The 19,641-nt window shown below is 40.2% G+C and overlaps 2 protein-coding genes across 3 annotated transcripts in view; one reads left to right on the plus strand and one right to left on the minus strand.

Moving 5' to 3' along the window:
• The window catches only part of LOC137105827 (A disintegrin and metalloproteinase with thrombospondin motifs 14), a 36,755-nt gene extending 21,164 nt beyond the window's left edge, over nt 1–15,591 (plus strand). For both annotated transcript variants that reach the window (XM_067488465.1, XM_067488466.1), the window contains exons 7-22: nt 1,036–1,141; nt 4,384–4,527; nt 4,622–4,754; nt 5,280–5,393; nt 5,571–5,719; nt 6,027–6,199; nt 6,412–6,545; nt 7,056–7,179; nt 7,443–7,523; nt 9,617–9,780; nt 9,866–10,031; nt 10,127–10,259; nt 10,467–10,674; nt 11,817–11,946; nt 12,795–12,902; nt 13,010–15,591. In XM_067488465.1, coding sequence (XP_067344566.1) covers nt 1,036–1,141; nt 4,384–4,527; nt 4,622–4,754; nt 5,280–5,393; nt 5,571–5,719; nt 6,027–6,199; nt 6,412–6,545; nt 7,056–7,179; nt 7,443–7,523; nt 9,617–9,780; nt 9,866–10,031; nt 10,127–10,259; nt 10,467–10,674; nt 11,817–11,946; nt 12,795–12,902; nt 13,010–13,551 — 2,609 coding nt within the window. In that variant the 3' untranslated portion in view covers nt 13,552–15,591. The remainder of the gene's footprint in view (nt 1–1,035; nt 1,142–4,383; nt 4,528–4,621; nt 4,755–5,279; nt 5,394–5,570; nt 5,720–6,026; nt 6,200–6,411; nt 6,546–7,055; nt 7,180–7,442; nt 7,524–9,616; nt 9,781–9,865; nt 10,032–10,126; nt 10,260–10,466; nt 10,675–11,816; nt 11,947–12,794; nt 12,903–13,009) is intronic.
• A 232-nt stretch (nt 15,592–15,823) lies between these two features.
• On the minus strand, nt 15,824–18,303 carry star2 (steroidogenic acute regulatory protein 2). Its single transcript, XM_067488467.1, is given in 6 exon segments — nt 15,824–16,262; nt 17,073–17,166; nt 17,345–17,709; nt 17,806–17,942; nt 18,027–18,134; nt 18,240–18,303. Coding segments are annotated over 6 exon segments (891 nt in total). The 3' UTR covers nt 15,824–16,139.
• Between the last annotated feature and the right edge of the window lie 1,338 nt (nt 18,304–19,641).

Here is a 19,641-nt window from a genome sequence, read left to right on the forward strand (position 1 = left end):
TGTAATCTGCATTCTCCTGACTTCCTTTTATCTGCCTTTAAGATAAAGGGTCATGCTCACCTACTGCTTTCATGTTTTGCTATTTCACTAAACACATCAACCGTGCCAAACAAAAACTGACCTGCCTAAAGTCATGTCACGCTAGCAAAAAGCTAAAAAAACAAACCCCAGTGCTCAAAAAAACCCAATATACATGCTTATCAAGAGTCTTTATTATCAGCTGCCTGTCTGCTGCATTTTCTGCTTTTTACATGCATGCCAAAACAGTCTTCAAATGGTCAGAAAGCATGAGGATTATCGAAAGCCACCAAAAGAAGGCTGGAACAAGCTTCTGGACCAAACCAAATGCACTAAGATGAATCGCTGCACACCTCTTGATCGAGTTATGTTTAATGTTTGTGCTTTGCTTAAAACTTGTTGTCCTGGTGTATGTATGTGAAACATTGTGATGCTGGGCAGATGTCCGCTAAGTAACGATGACAGGCTTTCCGAGCTTGTGTTTACTTTGGGATGTTCTTTATGTGGAATGTGGAAATTTGCACAGCAAAAGTCAACAAACTTTTTTTTGGGATCCTTCACTTTCTCCTAAAACTTTCTATGGTATCTGCTGTTTAGTAGTGTTAAGCGATGTGCTGTTTTAATACGGACATAGAGCCTGTAGTATAGTGATTTCACATGTCCTTGGTTCTGGAGAGACCAAAGATATAGAACAATTAACACAGATACTGTATCACTCATTGAACAAGTAGATGTAGCACATCATATGTAGGAACTCTGATTTAACTCGAAGCATTTCCCTCCTCTCTTCATATGTGGGGTTTATCAGTTAAAGAGACGTATGGACCAAAGTGCATCTCAACTCCAGAGTTAGTTTAAGAGAGTGACACACACACTAATAAACAACGAGATCCTCACATGACTCCATTTATACAGTTTAATGCCACATCATCTCAATCATCAGCGCGGTATGAGAATGTCAGGACATTCATCCTGGTTCTTGATTATTAGGGCTGTGTGGTCTTTTCTGTTGCCCAGGTTATGCTCCAGTGACAGGGATGTGCCATCCACTGAGGAGCTGCACTCTGAACCATGAGGATGGCTTCTCCTCTGCCTTTGTGGTCGCTCATGAAACTGGCCATGTGTGAGTAATGATGTGATGGTTGAAGAGACCAGCAGAGTCTCACATGATCTCACTGCATCTAATTAGGCTGGTAGCTTTGCATGGTAACCGTAGTCTGTAATCAGAGTTCTTGTTTTAAAAAACACAGCATTTGGTTGCTTCACCATGTGTGTACAGGCTTAACCAGTCAACATGAGAGTATCTGGCTTTGTTGTTAGAAAAGACATTTCATATGCAGTACTTTAGAATTTTGCTTTGCAGTACCAGCTTGATTTCTAAAGTATGCATCTAGTTAAACTTATAATTGCATTATTCCATACATTCTACTTTTCAGTAACATTATTATTATGCAATTATGCAATATACATTTGAGGTTAGGGCATCAAAAGTCGGTGCATCAGTCAGTTTCTTTGTGTATCAAAAAGTGTCACATGCTGAAAATTTAAAAAAAAGGGACAGAGCTGGGCCAGTTGTTTCAAAGCTAAGCTAATTGGCTGCTGGATGCACTTTGTATTTACTGCCCAGACATGATAATGCTATAGATAATCTCATCTAACTCACAGCATAAAAATCAATTACTTTTATATTTGCCCAAGTGTCAATCTTTTTCTATAGGCTGCGTAAAGCACATGCTCAGCTTGTGGAGCTCCAGTCTCTCTCATTACCTGCATTCCTAAAATGGAGTTTTCATGAATAACTACAGTGCTGGTCTGTTTCACTCAGGCTCCTTCTCTAATGGGCTCAAGAAGCTTAGGAACGTTGACTGTCACATTGCACCAAAGAACCGGTCACTGACAGTGGATAAGGGGCAGGCTCCATACATCAGCAGGCCTGTTGGTTCTCATAGATTTGGTCAAAAAACACGACTAACTCAGTGACTAAATGCATTACCCCAAAAAAAGTAATTTCCTAATGAAACTTGGTGGGTTTAAAATGCCTCTTTTTAATTCTTTAAAATAAATAAAACTTTCTTAAACTCCTAGTAAGAAATAGAACTATTTAATGCATGTAAACACAAGATAATTCTTCATTAAAAAACTGGAAAGCCGAGACGTAATTGATATGATGACGAGTCTGACAAAGTCTTATTATTCATAAACCTGAACTCAGTGCTGTAAAATAGCTTTTAAAATCATAATGTCTTATGTCAATCTCATCTAGGAACTAGAAAATATTTAAATGCTGTACTCTACACCCTTTCATTCATTAAACAATTAAGGTTTCTGGGTGTGAGGTCATTAGTTAACAATTATGCAAAATTATACTCAGTAGACATGGCCCATGGTGAGCGATGGAAATTACTTAACTGCACAGTGAGTGAATTTAATTTAAGTCTGAGAATTTACACCCGCACCTTGCTGCCTTTAATTGTGCTGGGGACATGTACATAGTGTTTATAACATCCAGCTGTATCCAATTTAGTTTCACATGTCTCTTTGTTATGGTATATGAGTAATGAATATTTATGGAAGAATAAACTCCAAACCTTATCTAAGATGTGTTAGGGCAGCTTCTGTTCTCGGTCATATTCATGGTTAGAGTCCGTTTGCTTTGTTTTCTCTTTATTTAGGCTTTTAAAAGACATTTCTAAAATCATTAACTAACCTCACAGTAGTCATACGAGGTTTAAAACAACCATACCTGAGCAGTAGGGTGTCCGTCCCCTCATATGTGAGTTTCCTGGCTGCTGTGGTTCCTCACTCCAAAAGAAGGCAGGTTAGGTGAAATGAAAACTATAAATTCCCAGTAGGTGTGAAGAATGTTCCTCCGCAAACTTTTGGTCTGTGATAGACTGACTGCCTATCGAGGCGTTCTTCTCCCAGCGGGTGCTGAGATGAGCTGCAGCATTTTCCTGACCCCAAACAGAATAAAGAAGAATAGAAAAATGTCTTTTTTCAACTAATGTGATCCCTTTATGTTAAACACAGAGACCAATAAACCCCAAAACCAAAGTGTTTAACACTCAGCACATTAAACTTATCAATCAGTAAATGGGAATATTTATACTCTGTAATTAATGGCAATTATATGAAAACATACAGCAAATGGATGTTAGTTGAGCTTAATTGACTTAAATCACTCATAAACATACAGTACAATTCATTGCATGTGAAATTTGAGAGGCCACTTATCATTTGACTTGCCTGCACTTTTATACTCACACACACTCAATTCACAGTGAAGCTTTTGTGCAGCCAATGCGATTTTTGTGTGCAAGTGTCTCTGATTAGTCAGGAGTTTCTAACAAGTAAATATATTTAGGTAAACTGTCTATTGAGCCAGTGGGCCTATCGGGAGACCGACATGTCATAAAAATGACATATGTCAGCAGCATACAGAGCTGAAGTCCTTCCCACTCACCTGTTCCACTCAGTCTGTAAGCTCTGTGAGATTCTTTATTCAGTCTGTGTACATCTGGAGCCTGTTCCTGAGACAGTACAGCACCTACCCATGTAATGAGAATTACCATTTGAATACTTCATCATTTCTGTAAAGACATATAATGGTGACAAATATTTTCTTGTGTGTGTGCAAACTGCATTCATCCGGTTATCCAGTAAAATAGCTACCAGATTTTTTTCACCACATCACCCTGTAAACAACATTTTCTTATATTTCAGTACGATTTGATAGATGCTAGCTGAATCATTTGAAGTCATGGCCCCTGTCTTGTTTAAAGGGCTTGACTGATGACAGACAAGCTAATAGAGAAATTTGAGATGCACACTACACTTTTGAAAAAAGCATGAAATGTAATAAATCTCATCTGTCTTTGTCTAAAGTTAAGAAAATCCTGCTAGCGGTACTTCAGAGACTCCATCACTGTGTATTTTGCTTGTGAGTGGGTGTGGTTTGTTAATCCCATCAGTTCGGAGGCCACTTAGGAGACTGATTATGACTTTTTGCAGCCTCTTTTTATACATGTACGGCTCATGTTGACCTAGGCTGTCTGTGCTTGACTCACTGTATTATTTCTAATACTTACTGTTTAATATACAGTATCTGTGCATCCCATTACAATACTGTACTAGGAGAAGCATAACATGTACAGATGTAGATCAGAAAATATCTCATTTAACTTTGATTCAGCAAAGCTAAATTTGCAAAGTTGCATTAAATGGAAACTGGACATTTTTCTACAAAACATTTTATGCTCAAAAACTTAAAAATTTAAAACTTTTAAATTTGGGTTTTCACAAACAAAGAGGATTTGTTGTCTGCATGGCTCCTACTTCTTTGACAAACGGTTTTTCCTCCAATAGCTTAGGAATGGAGCATGATGGCCAGGGGAATCGCTGCGCAGATGAGACCACTATGGGCAGCATCATGGCACCGCTTGTCCAAGCAGCTTTCCACCGCTATCACTGGTCACGCTGCAGTAAGCAGGAGCTTAATCGATACATCCAGTACGTTCTACTTTCTACGCTTGCATAATTTCTTTTATTCTCTTAGCCCCAAATGTCATATTTATCCCATGTTGTATTCTCATCCATCACTTAGCTCCTATGACTGCCTGTTGGATGATCCCTTTGAACACAAGTGGCCCAAGCTTCCTGAGCTCCCTGGCATCAATTATTCAATGGATGAGCAGTGCCGCTTTGATTTTGGCGTTGGTTATAAAATGTGCACTGCGGTAAGTCCCACTTATTTGGGTAATCCACAAAATATTGACTTGATGTATTATGTTGTGAGCGGTTGTCCACCAATCTCACAGTTGTTGGTTCAATCCCCGGCTCATCTGGTCACATGTCGAAATGTCCTTGAGCAAGACACTGAACCCCAACTTAGTTGCTCCTGGTAAGTGTTGGCCCCCATCAGTGTATGTGTAAATGGGTGAATAAGAAGCAGTGTAAAGTGCTTTGAGTGCCAATCGGTACAAAACCGCTATATAAGAACAGGCCATTTACCATTTTCTATCCCTTTTAATCAGCAGAAATCACAGGATGCCCTGGCATAGTTATTTAACACATGACACAGCAAATAAAGAGTGATAGTACAGTGCAAACACAGTCTGCACCTACAGTATTTGCCTCATTTCAAATTTAGTTTAGAGAATTGCCAGTGATACACTGTAAGAACATTTTTCTGCCAAAGCACAAAATAGCTGAATGAAAGTAACAACATTACTGAAGCTCAGTACTGCTGTGTCCTCCCGTAGTTTCGAACTTATGACCCTTGCAAGCAACTGTGGTGCAGCCATCCTGACAACCAGTACTTTTGCAAAACCAAAAAAGGTCCTCCGGTGGATGGAACAGAGTGTGCGCCTGGAAAGGTAGGACATGTCTCTGACACAGTTCTGAATCTTTTTTTATATGTGTACTATAATTGCAAGGCAGAGCTCAGGGAATAGATCATCAAAAAATTGTAAAATGCTTCAAAGCAGTTCAGTGTTTTTAGTCTGGACCTTTTGACCATTCGAGTCTTTCAGCACGTTCTTTGTCCTATTTAGTGGTGCTTCAAAGGCCATTGCATCTGGAGGTCCAGCCAGCAGCCTCAGGGGCATGACGGGAGTTGGAGTTCCTGGTCAAAGTTTGGCTCTTGCTCCAGAACTTGTGGAGGTGGAGTTCGCTCTCGCAACCGACAGTGCAACAACCCTCCGTGAGTGTTGCGGCTGCAAGGGACTGTGGGTGGCAAAAAGAGAAAAAGAGAGCTAATTATTCCATTAGTATCTCTGTGTCCATCTGACAAATGCTGTGTTTGCTGCTTCTCATTGTGTATATTTTTTACATTTAAATATTGGATCAAGTTTCATTGTCTTTTCATTTGTAATAAGCTTAATTGTGATCACACGTGTTATTTGTTCAAGATGGATTCAGGCCTTTCCCTCAAATCTTATGTGTTTAGGACTATTTTGAGAAAATACATCTTTCAGTGCATTATTTTGTTTCTTTGTGTCATGGATCAGGCCAGCGTATGGCGGTCGAGATTGCCCCGGCTCTGCTTTTGACTACCAGATGTGCAACACAGAGGAGTGCGCTGGCCCTTACGAGGACTTCCGTGCTCAGCAGTGCGTTCAGAGGAGCAACAAATACCACAAAAACATCAAGCACACCTGGCTACCATATGAGCACCCAGATGGTAAGTCTGTAAAGCAGTCACCTTCTTACACATAGAAGCTTGATAGTTTCTTGCATTGCAACAAGTGGGCAGGTGATATTTACAGGAGCATCTACTTGCACACATATTGGCATCTGCTGGCTGTTACAAAAATTGCCCTCTGTCACCTACTGATGTCTTTATTAGATTCTTAAGATACATGTTCGAACCCAAGTGTGTGTTTGTGTTTTCAGAGGCCCGCAAGTGTGAACTCAGCTGTCAGTCAAAGGAAACAGGAGAGGTGGTGTTCATGAACCAGGTGATGCACGATGGGACCCGCTGCAGCTACTCAGACCCCTTTTCTGTGTGCGCTCGAGGAGAGTGTCTGGTATGTCATTTCTAGAAAATTATAAATTATAGTATTCTTATGTTTCATTAAACACATTTCTAAAGCAGAGATCAGCAACTCTACAGTGGATTGCCAGGAGGAATATGTATCTATTAATAAATGACAATAACAAAGGAATCCAAGTTTTTCCTAACCTTTACTAGAGTTAATTTTCCCTCAGAAGTAATTACAGACATACTAAATGTTCAGACACCTCTAGACAAAGATCGGCCACTAACATGTGCAGTCTTTATTTTGTCTCAGTATTCACCTTGAGCATAAAGCTGAGATTTTGATTGTTGCAGGCCAGTCACTCGATGTTTTGACTACACCCCTGTTATGTTTGGGTGTGTTTCCAATATGCATCATCTTAAGCCAAGCTCCAAACCAGAGGTTTGCTGCCTTTTCCCATGGCATCATCTTCACTGCAAAGTAATGTCAGTCTGTATAAAAGTCGGATTCAGTGTTGACCTAATTTAATTTAGTGCCTTTTCCTTTCTGCTCTCACAGCACGTTGGCTGCGACAAGGATGTTGACTCTTACAAACAAGAGGACAAATGCGGAGTGTGCGAGGGGGACAACTCCCACTGTCGCACCGTGAAGCTGACACTCACCAAGACACCAAAGAAGAATGGTGATTATTTACTACTGTATATGGACAGATGGTGAACTCATCAGCCGAGTTTTAGAAGAGTTATTAGTTGTAGCCGCTGCCTTGTCTTAGGCTTAAAATCACTTGTCCTGAGGCCTAAGCCCATCTTCCCTTGTGTTTCACCAAAAGCCTGTGTCTCACACTATCATTAAACAAACATTTTCTGTCTCGATGTCCTAATTCAGAAATGATTGATTGGTAATACATTGGAGAATAAGTTTATCTTTGTATTTGTGTCTTGTTAGGAATGCTGAAAATGTTCGACATCCCAGTAGGAGCACGCCACATTGTTATCGAAGAGAACGAGACCTCCCCTCATATTATTGGTGAGTGTGTCTCACAGGGTTTTCCAGCTGTGGAAACACATCATACCCATGGTACAAAGGGACAGGTATCATTTGTTAAAGGAAAGGAGCAGGCAAAGGACATTCAGTTGCAATGCGTTTATGCAATGTGTTAACTCACCAACTTACACTATATGTTTTAATCAGCCTCCCTGCTCAACCAGAACCGTAAACATCAGTACAGTTGAGTCAGTCGGGTGCAATTGATTTTCCTATTTATAAAAAGTTAGAAATGTGTATTTACTTTTTTGTCATTCTAAAATGAAATGAGAACAATGTGGGGGAAGAAAATCATATGCAGGTGCACGTGTCTGGAAATGACTAATACATACAGTGGCATAAGGGGCTAGAGAATTATGTCATTGAGTGTGTAACTAAAAATGTGTATCTGCCCACATCACATGATTGCACAGTAGTGGTGGTTATTTACCCTGCATAACTTCATTGTTTGGTTTAGAGAAAAGGCTCATTAATTTCTACCTCTTTACTCAATAAAAAGGGCATTAGGGGGTTGATCATCCCAAAATACACAGTAATATAAAGATCCTCAGCTGTATTTGTCCAGGTTTTAAGATTTTCCCGTCCAAGACACATTAAACAACTATGCAGGTGCAACTATTGTGCATCTGATCAATTCAAGAAAACATTGTTTTAGAAAACATTTCCATTATTCATCTTATATATGGTATTCAGCAAAATCAACTAAAAAGTGAGAGATCAGTTGTTTGGGGAGCCCACAGTTGGCATTTGCTTGTGTTTTATCTGAGCACCTGAAAAATGTGAATTTGTTCTTTAAAGGTGACCTTGAACACTTTGCATCTTTCTACTTCATGAAGGACAGCAGCTTAGATCTCCACTGAATTCTTAAATACATCACTTGCAATGACGTCTGTTTCTACTGTACATTCAGTATATTTTAAACAACAGAAATACAGTATGTACTCTGCTTCTGTTTTGCCTTTTCATACTGTATCTTAAAAAATATGTATGAAACAGCTTTTGCAGCATTTTGTTTGTTGTTGTTGTTTTGATGCTTTTTCTTGTACATTGCTCAAAGTTTCCTCTGTACATCCACACTGACAGCTGCTGTCCATCAGCGACAGGAGCAAGATGCCAACTTTTCAAAGCCAGACCTCTAGCTTAAAGGGCACATTTGATATTCAGCAGATAGATTTTCTGTGCAGTCTTCCTGTGAGGTATTAAACTGAATTCTCGGATACAGGGCTGTACATAATTAGCATACGGTGTGTGTAGCTGAGAGGGATGCTCTGCTTGATGTCACACTGAGTGCACCAACACACTGTTTTAGAGAGATATGAATTTTAGAAGAATTTCCCTTCTGGTAAGAAAAAGCAAAATGCAAAAATCAGTCACATCTTCTATTTTTTCTCATGTGATTTTGATACATCATGTAGTAGCTGTGTAGAATTTACAACTTCTTGTCCCTGAAGCTCAACACAGTGGAGGCTTTTAATAACAGAATTTCTGCTTTAGAGGAAATCCAATGAAATCAAAAGCTCTTCCAACGCAACTGATAACTAATTTTGAGGTTTCTAGGTAATTAGATGCTATTGTGGTGATGTGAACAGAAAAAAAAGTTTTGTGATTGAAACTACAATGTTGACTTTTGAGCTTATTGTAGCTGAGTAGGAGGGCCTTAAGCATACAGCGAATCCCATTTGCAGTGTGAATTAGCATGTCAGACATAATGAGAACAGAGAGCTTAAATGTCTTCAGCAGTGAAGTGACTGCTCAGTTTACTTTTAGCTGTCTGTGTGACTTAGGAGGATGAGTCAGCCTCATAATGGCATTGAGCCAAACCCTCGTTTTCGTTATGGCTTTAATTAGTTCATGGGAAAGAGAGATGACACACAACAGGAGGAATTACTGTTGTTTAACCGCTGACATCATGATCCTGGTTTTAAAGGAAAATCTCGGAGTTGTTTGAGTTTCCTGAATTTCTGTTTGATTTTTAAAAATATTTAATGGATGTAACTTAAAGCTGTTTCATGATGTGCACACATTGCTTACCACCACACATGCATGAACCGCTTTGTTTTCTATGTTACTGGCAGCTGTGAAGAATCAAGTCACTGGAAACTTTATCCTGAATGCAAGAAGTGAAGACGCCAAAACAAAGACCTTCATCGAAAATGGTTTACAGTGGGAGTATACACTCGATGGAGACAAGGAAACCCTGAAAACAACTGGTCCTCTGCATGAAGGCATTGTAGTGTTTGTAAGTAGGCATGAATGTGAACTTTTTAGAGCTTTTTGCGGGGTTTCAGTGCTTATCCTAATAAACTTTCTTCACTCCATTTAAGGTCATTGCTCAAGAAGAAGACACAAAAGTCAGCTTGACATATAAATATATAATTCATGAGGACCTGTTACCTCTTATTACAAACAACAATGTACTTCTGGCTGAACTGGACACTTATGAGTGGGCACTGAAGAGCTGGTCTCAGTGCTCCAAACCCTGTGGGGGAGGTCAGTGAGTGTAGGTGTAAACAAATACACAGTTAGAGCCGCAGACCTTTAGACAACAGCAAGGCTGATTCTGTGGACACTGTTTTATCCCTCAGGCATACAGTACACAAAATATGGGTGCAGGAGAAAGAGTGACAGCCGTTTGGTGCATCGGAACTTCTGTGAGACCAGCAAAAAGCCTAAACCCATCCGCAAACGCTGCAATGCGCAGGAGTGCAGCCAGCCCACGTAAGTGTCCTTCAGCTATCTGTCCTTTTATGTTCAGAAATGAATACAGCGTCATAACCGGTAATAGCGGCATTCCCTCTATATGTCCACCCTGACATGATTTATTTCATTTCAGAGAGAATATAAGTTCTAGTCTTGACTAGTGGAGGAGAAAATTTTAATAGCAATGTGACACAGAAATATTCAAAGAACCTGATGTGCTGACAGGTGGGTCGTAGACGAGTGGAGCCCCTGCAGTAAGACCTGCGGGAAGCTCGGCTACCAGACCAGGGTGGTGCAGTGCATGCAGGCACTCCATAATGGCACCAGCAGGCCCGTCCACAGCAAACACTGCACAGAGGATCGTCCCGAGATGAGGAGAGCATGTAACCACACCATATGCCCTGCCCAGTGGAGGACAGGGGCATGGTCTCAGGTGAGTGACGATGGCTGTTCCTAAAATTACATTATAGAGCTTTTACCTTTTTCTTTTAAATTAAAACATATTCCAAAATGTATCTTAACGTGAAGAGACCAGTTAAATCTTCCTGTGACAAAGATTTATTGAAGATAACTGAGAGCCGCACAGCAATATTTGCTTCTAAAAGTCTGAGTAATTCAATTATTTCTGTCTGATTAGTTGGTTTTGAAGCGACCTCATTTGTTTTCATTGTATAATAATGAATACCTGAAGCAGCTACACTACCATTAGCTTTATAATAAGTTACCAAGGAGTAAAAGATTACTATGGATATTCAAAAGATAGAAAAGAAAAGAATTTTTAATCCTGTTTATTAATGATGATTTGATTATATAAATCACCACATAGAGTTGGGGAGGTTAGCTTGTAAATTAGTCCCCTCTCTTTTTAATTACATCAAAATGAAAACGACAAACTTACAATTGATTTAGCTTTTTTCACGCGAATAAAGCAAATGCACTTACAGCACAAAACATTGGCAGTTATATTTTAATACACCGCATCTTTTGCCCTCCGAAAATGTTTAGTTCATGCTGAAATAACTACCTGTTTCCACCGCTAAGCATAACTGGACTCAGAGGGGAGCAGGACCCCCCTCCCGACAGATGCCTTTAACATTTATTCACCCCTGTCCCTCACACAGTCTGAGTCCACCACTACCATAAGGATGTGTCCTAGCACTTCCCATTTTATATGCTTATAAAAAAATAACTTTTTTTTTATTATAAACCACATTTAAACCACAATTGAGAGACACGACACAGGACATTGATTTAAACAAGCCTGTTCGTAAAAGAAAGTGAGCTGCCATGAAATTGTGAAGGTGCAGAAGGATGTTAACAAATATGCAGATTCTTGCATGAAATTGACATACACATGATGTCTGTATCAAAATAAAATGTGTTAGAGCCTGACTGTAATTATCACAAGTTGAGACAGTAAGTCATCTTCCTTAATAGTCAAACACATTTGCTGCAGCTTTAACGTGTGTGTGTGTGTGTGTGTGTGTGTGTGTGTGTGTGTGTGTGTGTGTGTGTGTGTGTGTGTGTGTGTGTGTGTGTGTGTGTGTGTGTGTGTGTGTGTTGTTGATGTTGTAGTGTTCAGTGACCTGTGGTGAAGGGATTCAGCAAAGACAGGTGGTTTGCAAGGCCAGCGACAACACCATCGGAGAGTGTGAGGGCGAGAAGCCAGAAACAGTCCTCATTTGCAACCTAAATGCTTGTCCAGGTGAGAAATACATATACATGTCATTAGGGAGGAGAGTTTATTGATTTACCAGCTGGCCAGTTTGAAGTTTGTATCACATGACTTTATGGCACATCTGCACAAACATGTTCTGAACACTGTGGATAAAGAAACACCTGGCACAAAGATCAGCATGTCATGTGTGCTTTATGTCTGACACATTCTGAATATTATAATCCTCTGGTTACAGATTTAAGAAATCTTCAGAAGAATCCAAACCCCCTGTTTGCACATAGTATATGATGTTTTTCCTACATATTTGCAGCCCCACAGCCTAAAAACCTCAAAAATTGAGGCACTTGCACTGTTGCCTCAGAGCAAGAAGGTTAGAACCTGCCAACCGACTGACACCAGCAATGAGGTGTGCAGTTTTTTGTTCCCTCTGTGCCTCCGTGGGTTCCTCCCACAAACTAACATGCAGGTTAGATTAATTGGTCACTCTTAAATGACCGTAGGTGTGAATGTCAGAGTGAATTGTTACCTGTGTCAGTGTGTCAGGCTATCCAGGGTGTGCCAGCACCTCTCTGAGGAGATGATGAATCAAACTGAGTGTCATTTAACTGCACTGGGTCCTTTCTACACTGAAAGCACCTCCAATTTCTGTGTCAAACCATTTCTGCCTTGATGCAGTTCATCATGTTACTTCTTTGATAGAAGATACAGATTGTGCCTTGTGCTTAAAATAGCAGCAGGCTTTATTATAGGTTTGTGTTTTGTTACAGTAGAAAGAGGATGCCATTACTTTTCTTAGGTTTGATGGCTCCCCTTTAATGTTTTATTTGGGATATTTTAGCATAATTCTGTCCCGTGTTTGTTGTTGTACACTACAGGACAGCCAGTGTCTTCTCACATTGTTGAAACAATGGAAAACTCCACAGTAAAAGATGAAGCTGTACATGAAAGGGTTCCTGAAAATCCTGTCCACAAAATATCTTCTAGTAAGTCAATATGTAATTTGTTTTAAAAATCAATACATTTGATTTCTACAGTAGAAATGTTTTTTCCCATGTCGGTCAAGCGGTTTCTTCTCTTCTGTTATTACTAGATGAGCCATGCCTGGGGGATAAATCGATTTTCTGTCAAATGGAGGTTCTTGCCCGTTATTGTTCCATCCCTGGATATAATAAGCTATGTTGTGATTCTTGCAACAAGAAAGAAAACCTCGACACTTATGCTCCCGAGGTCCAAAATACCCCAGTGACCTCAGTTGAGCCCAAGATCACTTTTCATTCTCAACTTGATACGACCCAGAGCCCGCCACAAACCACTAAAGCCACGAGCAGACGGCTTCGATCCACTGCCCTGGTGCCAACCATCGCTGCCAATGCTGAAACCTCACCACCCACAGGTGCTGCTCTGCCCCAGGGTCCCACTGTTAACTCGCTCCTCACTGTTGGGAGAGGAGACTCAGACCCGGGGCCTCTGCTACCTCCAGGGCCTCTACGGCCCACGGCAGACTCCAGTGAAGGCACCTCAAAAGAGCACAGTCCAAACAGCACTTTAGGCCCACTCACTGCAAGGTCAAGAAGGGACGATTTAGGATCAGAGAGGGACTTGAGTCACAGAACCCTGTCAGCTCAGAAATGAGCAGTGAGCAATGTTGTGAACATGCTGCTCAGTGAAACGGTCTCATACTGTGCAGCATCTGATTCTCACTCACAGTCTGCAGATATTTTCTGTCTTTTTTTTACAAAGATTTTTTTCCCATGCCAGTGAACTTAGACCAGATCAGTGGTGGTTACCTCATCAGATCTCCAGAGCGATCTGTGTGCAGCATCGCTCTGCCCTCTGTGCTTCAAATATGAAATGGAAGAAAAAAAAGTTGTCAAACCGAAGGTGCTGTAAACTAAAACGACTACAAGATGTGTTCAAAATGTGATGACTGCATTGCTACATTCATGTTTATCTGTGTACAGTTGTGTAAGCCAGTTTTTTTCAAGTGCATTAGAACTACTATTGATATTGTGAACAAGAGGAGAGGTCAAAGGCCATGGATTTTTTAGATGCATGTGCCAAATGGGGTCTCAAGTGTGTCACTAGAATAACTATAGTTCACAGTCTGCTCAATCTCATGATTGTATTCCCATTTAAAAATGTGCAAGCAGTGTCGCACCTACTGTATAAATGAAATAAAGTCTTTCCCACAGAGCAGTAAACAAGACAGGCTCAGGCCAAAGCTCTGTGTGGCAGCTTGATGCATCACATAACAGCCAGTGAATCAGAGCTCTTGTTGGCTTCCTTTTTTTAAAAGGAACACTTTGACATTTAGGGGGGAAAAGCTTTATTCACTTTCTTGCTGAGAGTTAGATTGACTCTTAAGTCTCTGTCAATTATGGAACTAACATGGTGGAACTGGAAAACGTGGGCAAACACCTAACCTGGTCCCTTAAAGATTCCTAATTCACATATTTAATCTTGCTTTTCTAATCTACATAAAGATCAACAGCTTTTGGCTTGTCCCTTCCGGGGTCCCCACACCAGAATGTGTTCAGCACGTGGATTTAGTTGATTCTGCCCCAACCCTCCCATTTTATCCGGGCTGGGGACTGGCAGCAAGGTCGCTCTTGATGGCTGGTGGTGGTGTGGGAATCAACCCGAGACTCTACCCACTGAGCCCCCAGGCCTCCGTCTAATCCACATACTGTGATATAATAACAGTGTTGGTCTTAGACAATTATAACCTGTAAATATTTGTTGTCAGAAAACAGCCAAGCGCAGTGACGTCCCTGAGCCTTGTCACCACCTTTCTAAGTTGTTCGTAGAACTAACAGCAAAATTGATTGATTATAATGATAATTGCCCCCAAACCATTTTTGTTTTTAGTGTCGATGCATGTAGCTCTTCACTTTGCAGAGAGCCAGACAGTATTTTCCTATTTACAGTCCGATCGAGCTAAGCTAAGCAAAATGCCTGTTTTGTTGACAGAAATGAGAATGATATGATCTTATCATTTAAATTTTTCCTCTAATTTCTGAAGTTCTTCATTTACAATCGGACAATTGAACTATTTAACTAGAAGAATCACAACTACATTAGAAGACATATTTCGAAGAGTCAAAAATCCAACTTGGAACCACTGATTAAATTTACCTCAACATCCATGTTATGTCTACAGTTATTGTAGTGACACATTCCAAACTCCATTGTCATCACTCCTGACGGGGAGCTTCATGGCTGCTCTGTCTCTGGTGCTCTTTTTGTTGTCTATTCCAATATTCTGGTGATTATTCTCACTGGTGAAAAAACAAAATCATCAGGACTGTTTGCCAACCAACCCCACTGTAGCATGGCCTCTGTCTGCCTATGTGGAAGCCAGTTACTCGTCATGATTTGTAACTGATAATAATGTAAATAATGTAAATTTCACATTTCAAAACAAGAGTAACAACCAGGAATTGAAGAGAACGTAAGTTGCAATTGGAAAATACAGGCGATGCTGTACTGTAAGTCTACAGACTGAGGTTGGGTATACTGTTACACCATTCCTGCATTGCAGTTCATAACATAATTATGTTTATTGTATAGTTCTTGTATATACGTACATCAATGAAAGCTTTAAATGTTAATATTTATTGAATTTTTAAGTTGTATGGAGAACAAAGTAAAGCCAATTTGAAATAACTCAGATTCAAGGTTGTTTCGCATTCCTCTGTTTAGCTTCCAGTTACTGTACATGCTGTGTAGTTTGAGCTTCCTTACCTGGTTAATATTTAGAGCTGGTTATGCACAGCTATGTGCAGACATATTTTTAATAGCTTCTGTGGTTCAGTAACCTGAGCCATGTCGACATGTGTTTGTTTCGTGGCATGTGGTCGATAAAGTGAATCAGTCACACAGGGACTCATGTGGGTCATGTGTCAACAGATCAGAACTTTATTAAGTTTCTCCAGCCATATGCAGGGTTAGATTTGTGTCAGCAGACAAATCATGACTCCTAATGAGGAAATCTTTATGAGGTTTGAGTGGCACATTGTTACATTAGTTCCTATTATACAGCTGCTTATTTCTGCAAGACTGGCACTCGGCTGCTGACACTGATCTCTGCCAGCTCTGCTGCCAAGTATCACCTCCAGGCTGAAAGGGCAGCGTCCTGCTGAGCAGCCTGGATTTCACTCTCCCTCCAATTCCCAGTCTTCCCCTGTGAGTGCTGACAGAGTGCTGCTACAGTGTGGGTGTCACACAGACTTAGTCAGCCCAGTCAGGGTGTCACTCACTTTGAGACGTCTGAGGAGGTGTCTTGTGAAATCCAGCTGCGCTTAAGGCAAAGCCTGATTAATAACGGACTTTGGCAGCCACCCCTAAGAAAAAAATAATCTTTATTACACCCTGAATTGTGCTCTGGTAAATGTCCAACTTGGTAGACAAAAGAGTATCAGCCTTGTGTAATGTTTATGCTCAGACATGACGTGTGGGAAGTTAGTTTACTACAACTTAGGATGCAATATCACAGTAAGCTCATCAGTTAGTAAGTGTTTGCTTTTACGATTAAAAGTTTAAACTAGTTATGCAGTACTGACAACAAAAGTTCAGAGAAAGCTTGAAGGCAGGCTTTGAGTTAAAGGGGGAGTTCCGCTTATTTAGTATTGCCAGGTCGAGACCTTAACCAGAAAGCCTTTAAATTAAATCAGCAGAAGTCAAGATTCTCTGAATTCACTCTCTGAAAGTCACGGATGATTATCTCCTAATCCTGGAACTATATGCATAAGGCAGTCTGTTTAAACAGAGCCTCTTAATGTGTACATATTAATAAAAAGGGTAAATAAAAGCGTAAACCTCGACCTGAAATACAAATGTTTTGAAGCATTTTTATTCTTTCAAAAAATGTTTCCTCGGGATCCAGCCAGCACATCACTTTTGCACTTCTGACGAAATAGTCTGACTGAGAGCAATTTTGTTTTTGAGATGTTAGGAAAAATAGCTAATCTACAATAAAAGCCATTCACTAGAGAGAAAGGTTTGGCAAAAGTACTCTAGCTTAGAAGTAATAAAACCATATGCATACTCATCTGTGTGATGTTCATGTATTAGACATATTTAAACATTTATTTGTCAGCTGCTGCTTTTCCTTTTATTGTTCCCCTAGTAAAAAAATTTAGAAAAGGATTTACCTTTACATCCATGTTAAGAAGACATGTGAAGAGGCTCCTTCTTGGATCTGTGGACAGAGTCTGAATGATAATGCAGGTTGGTCCGTCCTCAGCTCTGTGGACCAACAACCAAACTTTAATTACTGGTTTTTATTCAAATTTGTTTTTCATTTTGTTTTAACATTTTACAATCAGAACGACTGAAACCAGAACCCAGATATCACGGAATTTACTTTCTTAACACATTCAGATTATTGTTTAATTAAGAAATGAAATGCAGATGATTCACCCACCTCACAAAGCCTGTCTGAGGTGGAAATGACTCCAGCTGAATTGCTGCTCCTCCAAGATACCCACTTGAATTTTGTTTGCAGCTGTGTCTGACACTCAGGAAATCCCTTCGGCCAATCAGATTTCCTGCTGTCTCTGCTGAAACTTCATGAGTGATAATAGTGTCAGCCAATTTAGTTTGCAAAACACACCGTAGACACTGGATTGTAATTTATTGTATCATAATGACGGTGTAGCAATGTCGTGATACGCAAAAATGTGTAGACAAGAACATTAAATAATCTACACTGCCTTTTATGACCGTCTCCAGCCTAAAGACTTTATTGGCCCCTGGCATTAGTTTGCTGCAGATCACATCACCGTTGCTCTAGAGTGGAACAACAAACAAACGTATATGTAATTGTGTCACAGGGGTCACTTACACTATTTTAAGTCATGCAAATTGGCGACAAGTGAACTTTACCTCTGTGACCTCGACTTTTCATCCATATTTGTCTTCCAACACGCTCAGAGCCTTCCCCATTGCTTCTTGGCCATGTTGTAAATAAAACAGCTGATCTTCTTTCACTGACGTGGGCTTTATTTCTTCGGGTGTAGGCTCTGCAAATGATTTTCTTTATATGCATTTCAGTAGCTACTCCCTCAAATATTTACTCAGGCCATCAGAACAACATTTTATTACACCATTATTCTTTAAACCAGCAGGCATTTTCATGTGACGCTGGATCTATCCCCATCTCTGCAGGTGCATGATCTCCTTGCCTATCACTGGCACTGCGGTGCATTGAAGTCCTGTGTGTTTTATAGCAGATAAACAGGATAAATAAATAAAGCTGAGCAATAGTACCGATGAAAAGGTATAAACAGAAAATTCATCGAATCGCTCAGAGTGTTTACCTGCCGTACTCCTCAGATGTGCATAAGAGATTCCACAGCAGAGCTTGACAACAGCAGGCAGCATGTTGTCTGTCTTCAGCAGGGACAGCAACTAACAGTGTGTGTTTCTGCTCTTTATATGGTCTGTGAAGGACACTTTGTTGAGATAAGGGCCAGTGAATAAGATAGGACCTGTTTGGAATTCTGGTATGAAGGCCACACCTGACAAGTGCTTTGTAACTAAAACACAGAGAGGAAAATCCCACAGTAAAAGCTGGAACTATTAGGTGAATTTTTGTGATTTTGTGATAAATACATGACCAGATATTTGAAGTATAAGAGACTGTGTTGGCCCTGGGATAGACTGGTGACCTGCCCAGGATGTACCCCGCTACTTGCCCCCCGCGCCTGTGACCCAAAAAGGATAAGCAGTTACAGATAACGGATGGGTGGAGGAGGTTGGATCAGATTGTAGACTCTAGAGGTGGTATAGAGGAGTCAAGGTCAAGGTGGAGATGAGGAAGAGGTTGATGGAATTTTAAGAAGTCTCTGACATGGACAGACAGAAACGCAATTATATGTAAGACCAGCAACCAGGAACCGATTGGCTTGGGAACATTGAGACGTCAAAGCTGTGACGTTACTGTACAGATTTTGACACAGAGTGAAAGCAGAAATTATGAAAAAAAAAATTTAAAAACGGGAAATAGATAGAATAAGATAACTCTTTGTTCGTCTCACAGTTTGGAAATAGTTACAGCAGCAGCTAAAGTGTGCAAATGTGCGGCAGGGATTTCTATACAGAATGAAAAACAAAAAGTCAATTTAAAAAAGCTATATAAAAAACAACTAACATTCACCCTGAGAGGAATAAGAGCATAAAGGGAAAGAACAGATCTTCCATGTTAACATTTGCTAACATTTACTATCTGGTAATGTGGACAATAAAATCTAATGAATTCTTAATGATTAACTCCTCTTCAGTCTTATATTTTATTAGCACAAATCCCAAATAATCACTTCTTTATGATACAGAATTCACTGACAATGTTTGGATGCCTCATGTCCTCTATACTAAGATCCGCACCTTGTGACTGTGGTGATCCTGGTCTTTGGAGGTTTTGTGTTTTACAATTTTCCTCTTTAAGCACATGTCACCCACCCCCATTTCTTATTTATGCATCTATTTATTTCCCTCCACTTCTTCCTCCCACTCATTCACCTGCACCTCTTCCAGTGCAACCACCTCCAGTATAAAAGCTCTCAGGCAACACACTTACTGTCAGATTGACTCCCAGTGTCCACACTGTATCTCTGTTCTAGCACAGCTGCTTGAGTATATCTGATTTACCTGCCTTGTGTGTTAGTGTGTTCTCACTTATCATTACACCACCAACAAAATGTGTTTGTTCTTTCTTTCTTT

The sequence above is a fragment of the Channa argus genome, chromosome 20 (genome assembly GCF_033026475.1).
Source record: "Channa argus isolate prfri chromosome 20, Channa argus male v1.0, whole genome shotgun sequence".
Lineage (NCBI taxonomy): Eukaryota > Metazoa > Chordata > Actinopteri > Anabantiformes > Channidae > Channa > Channa argus.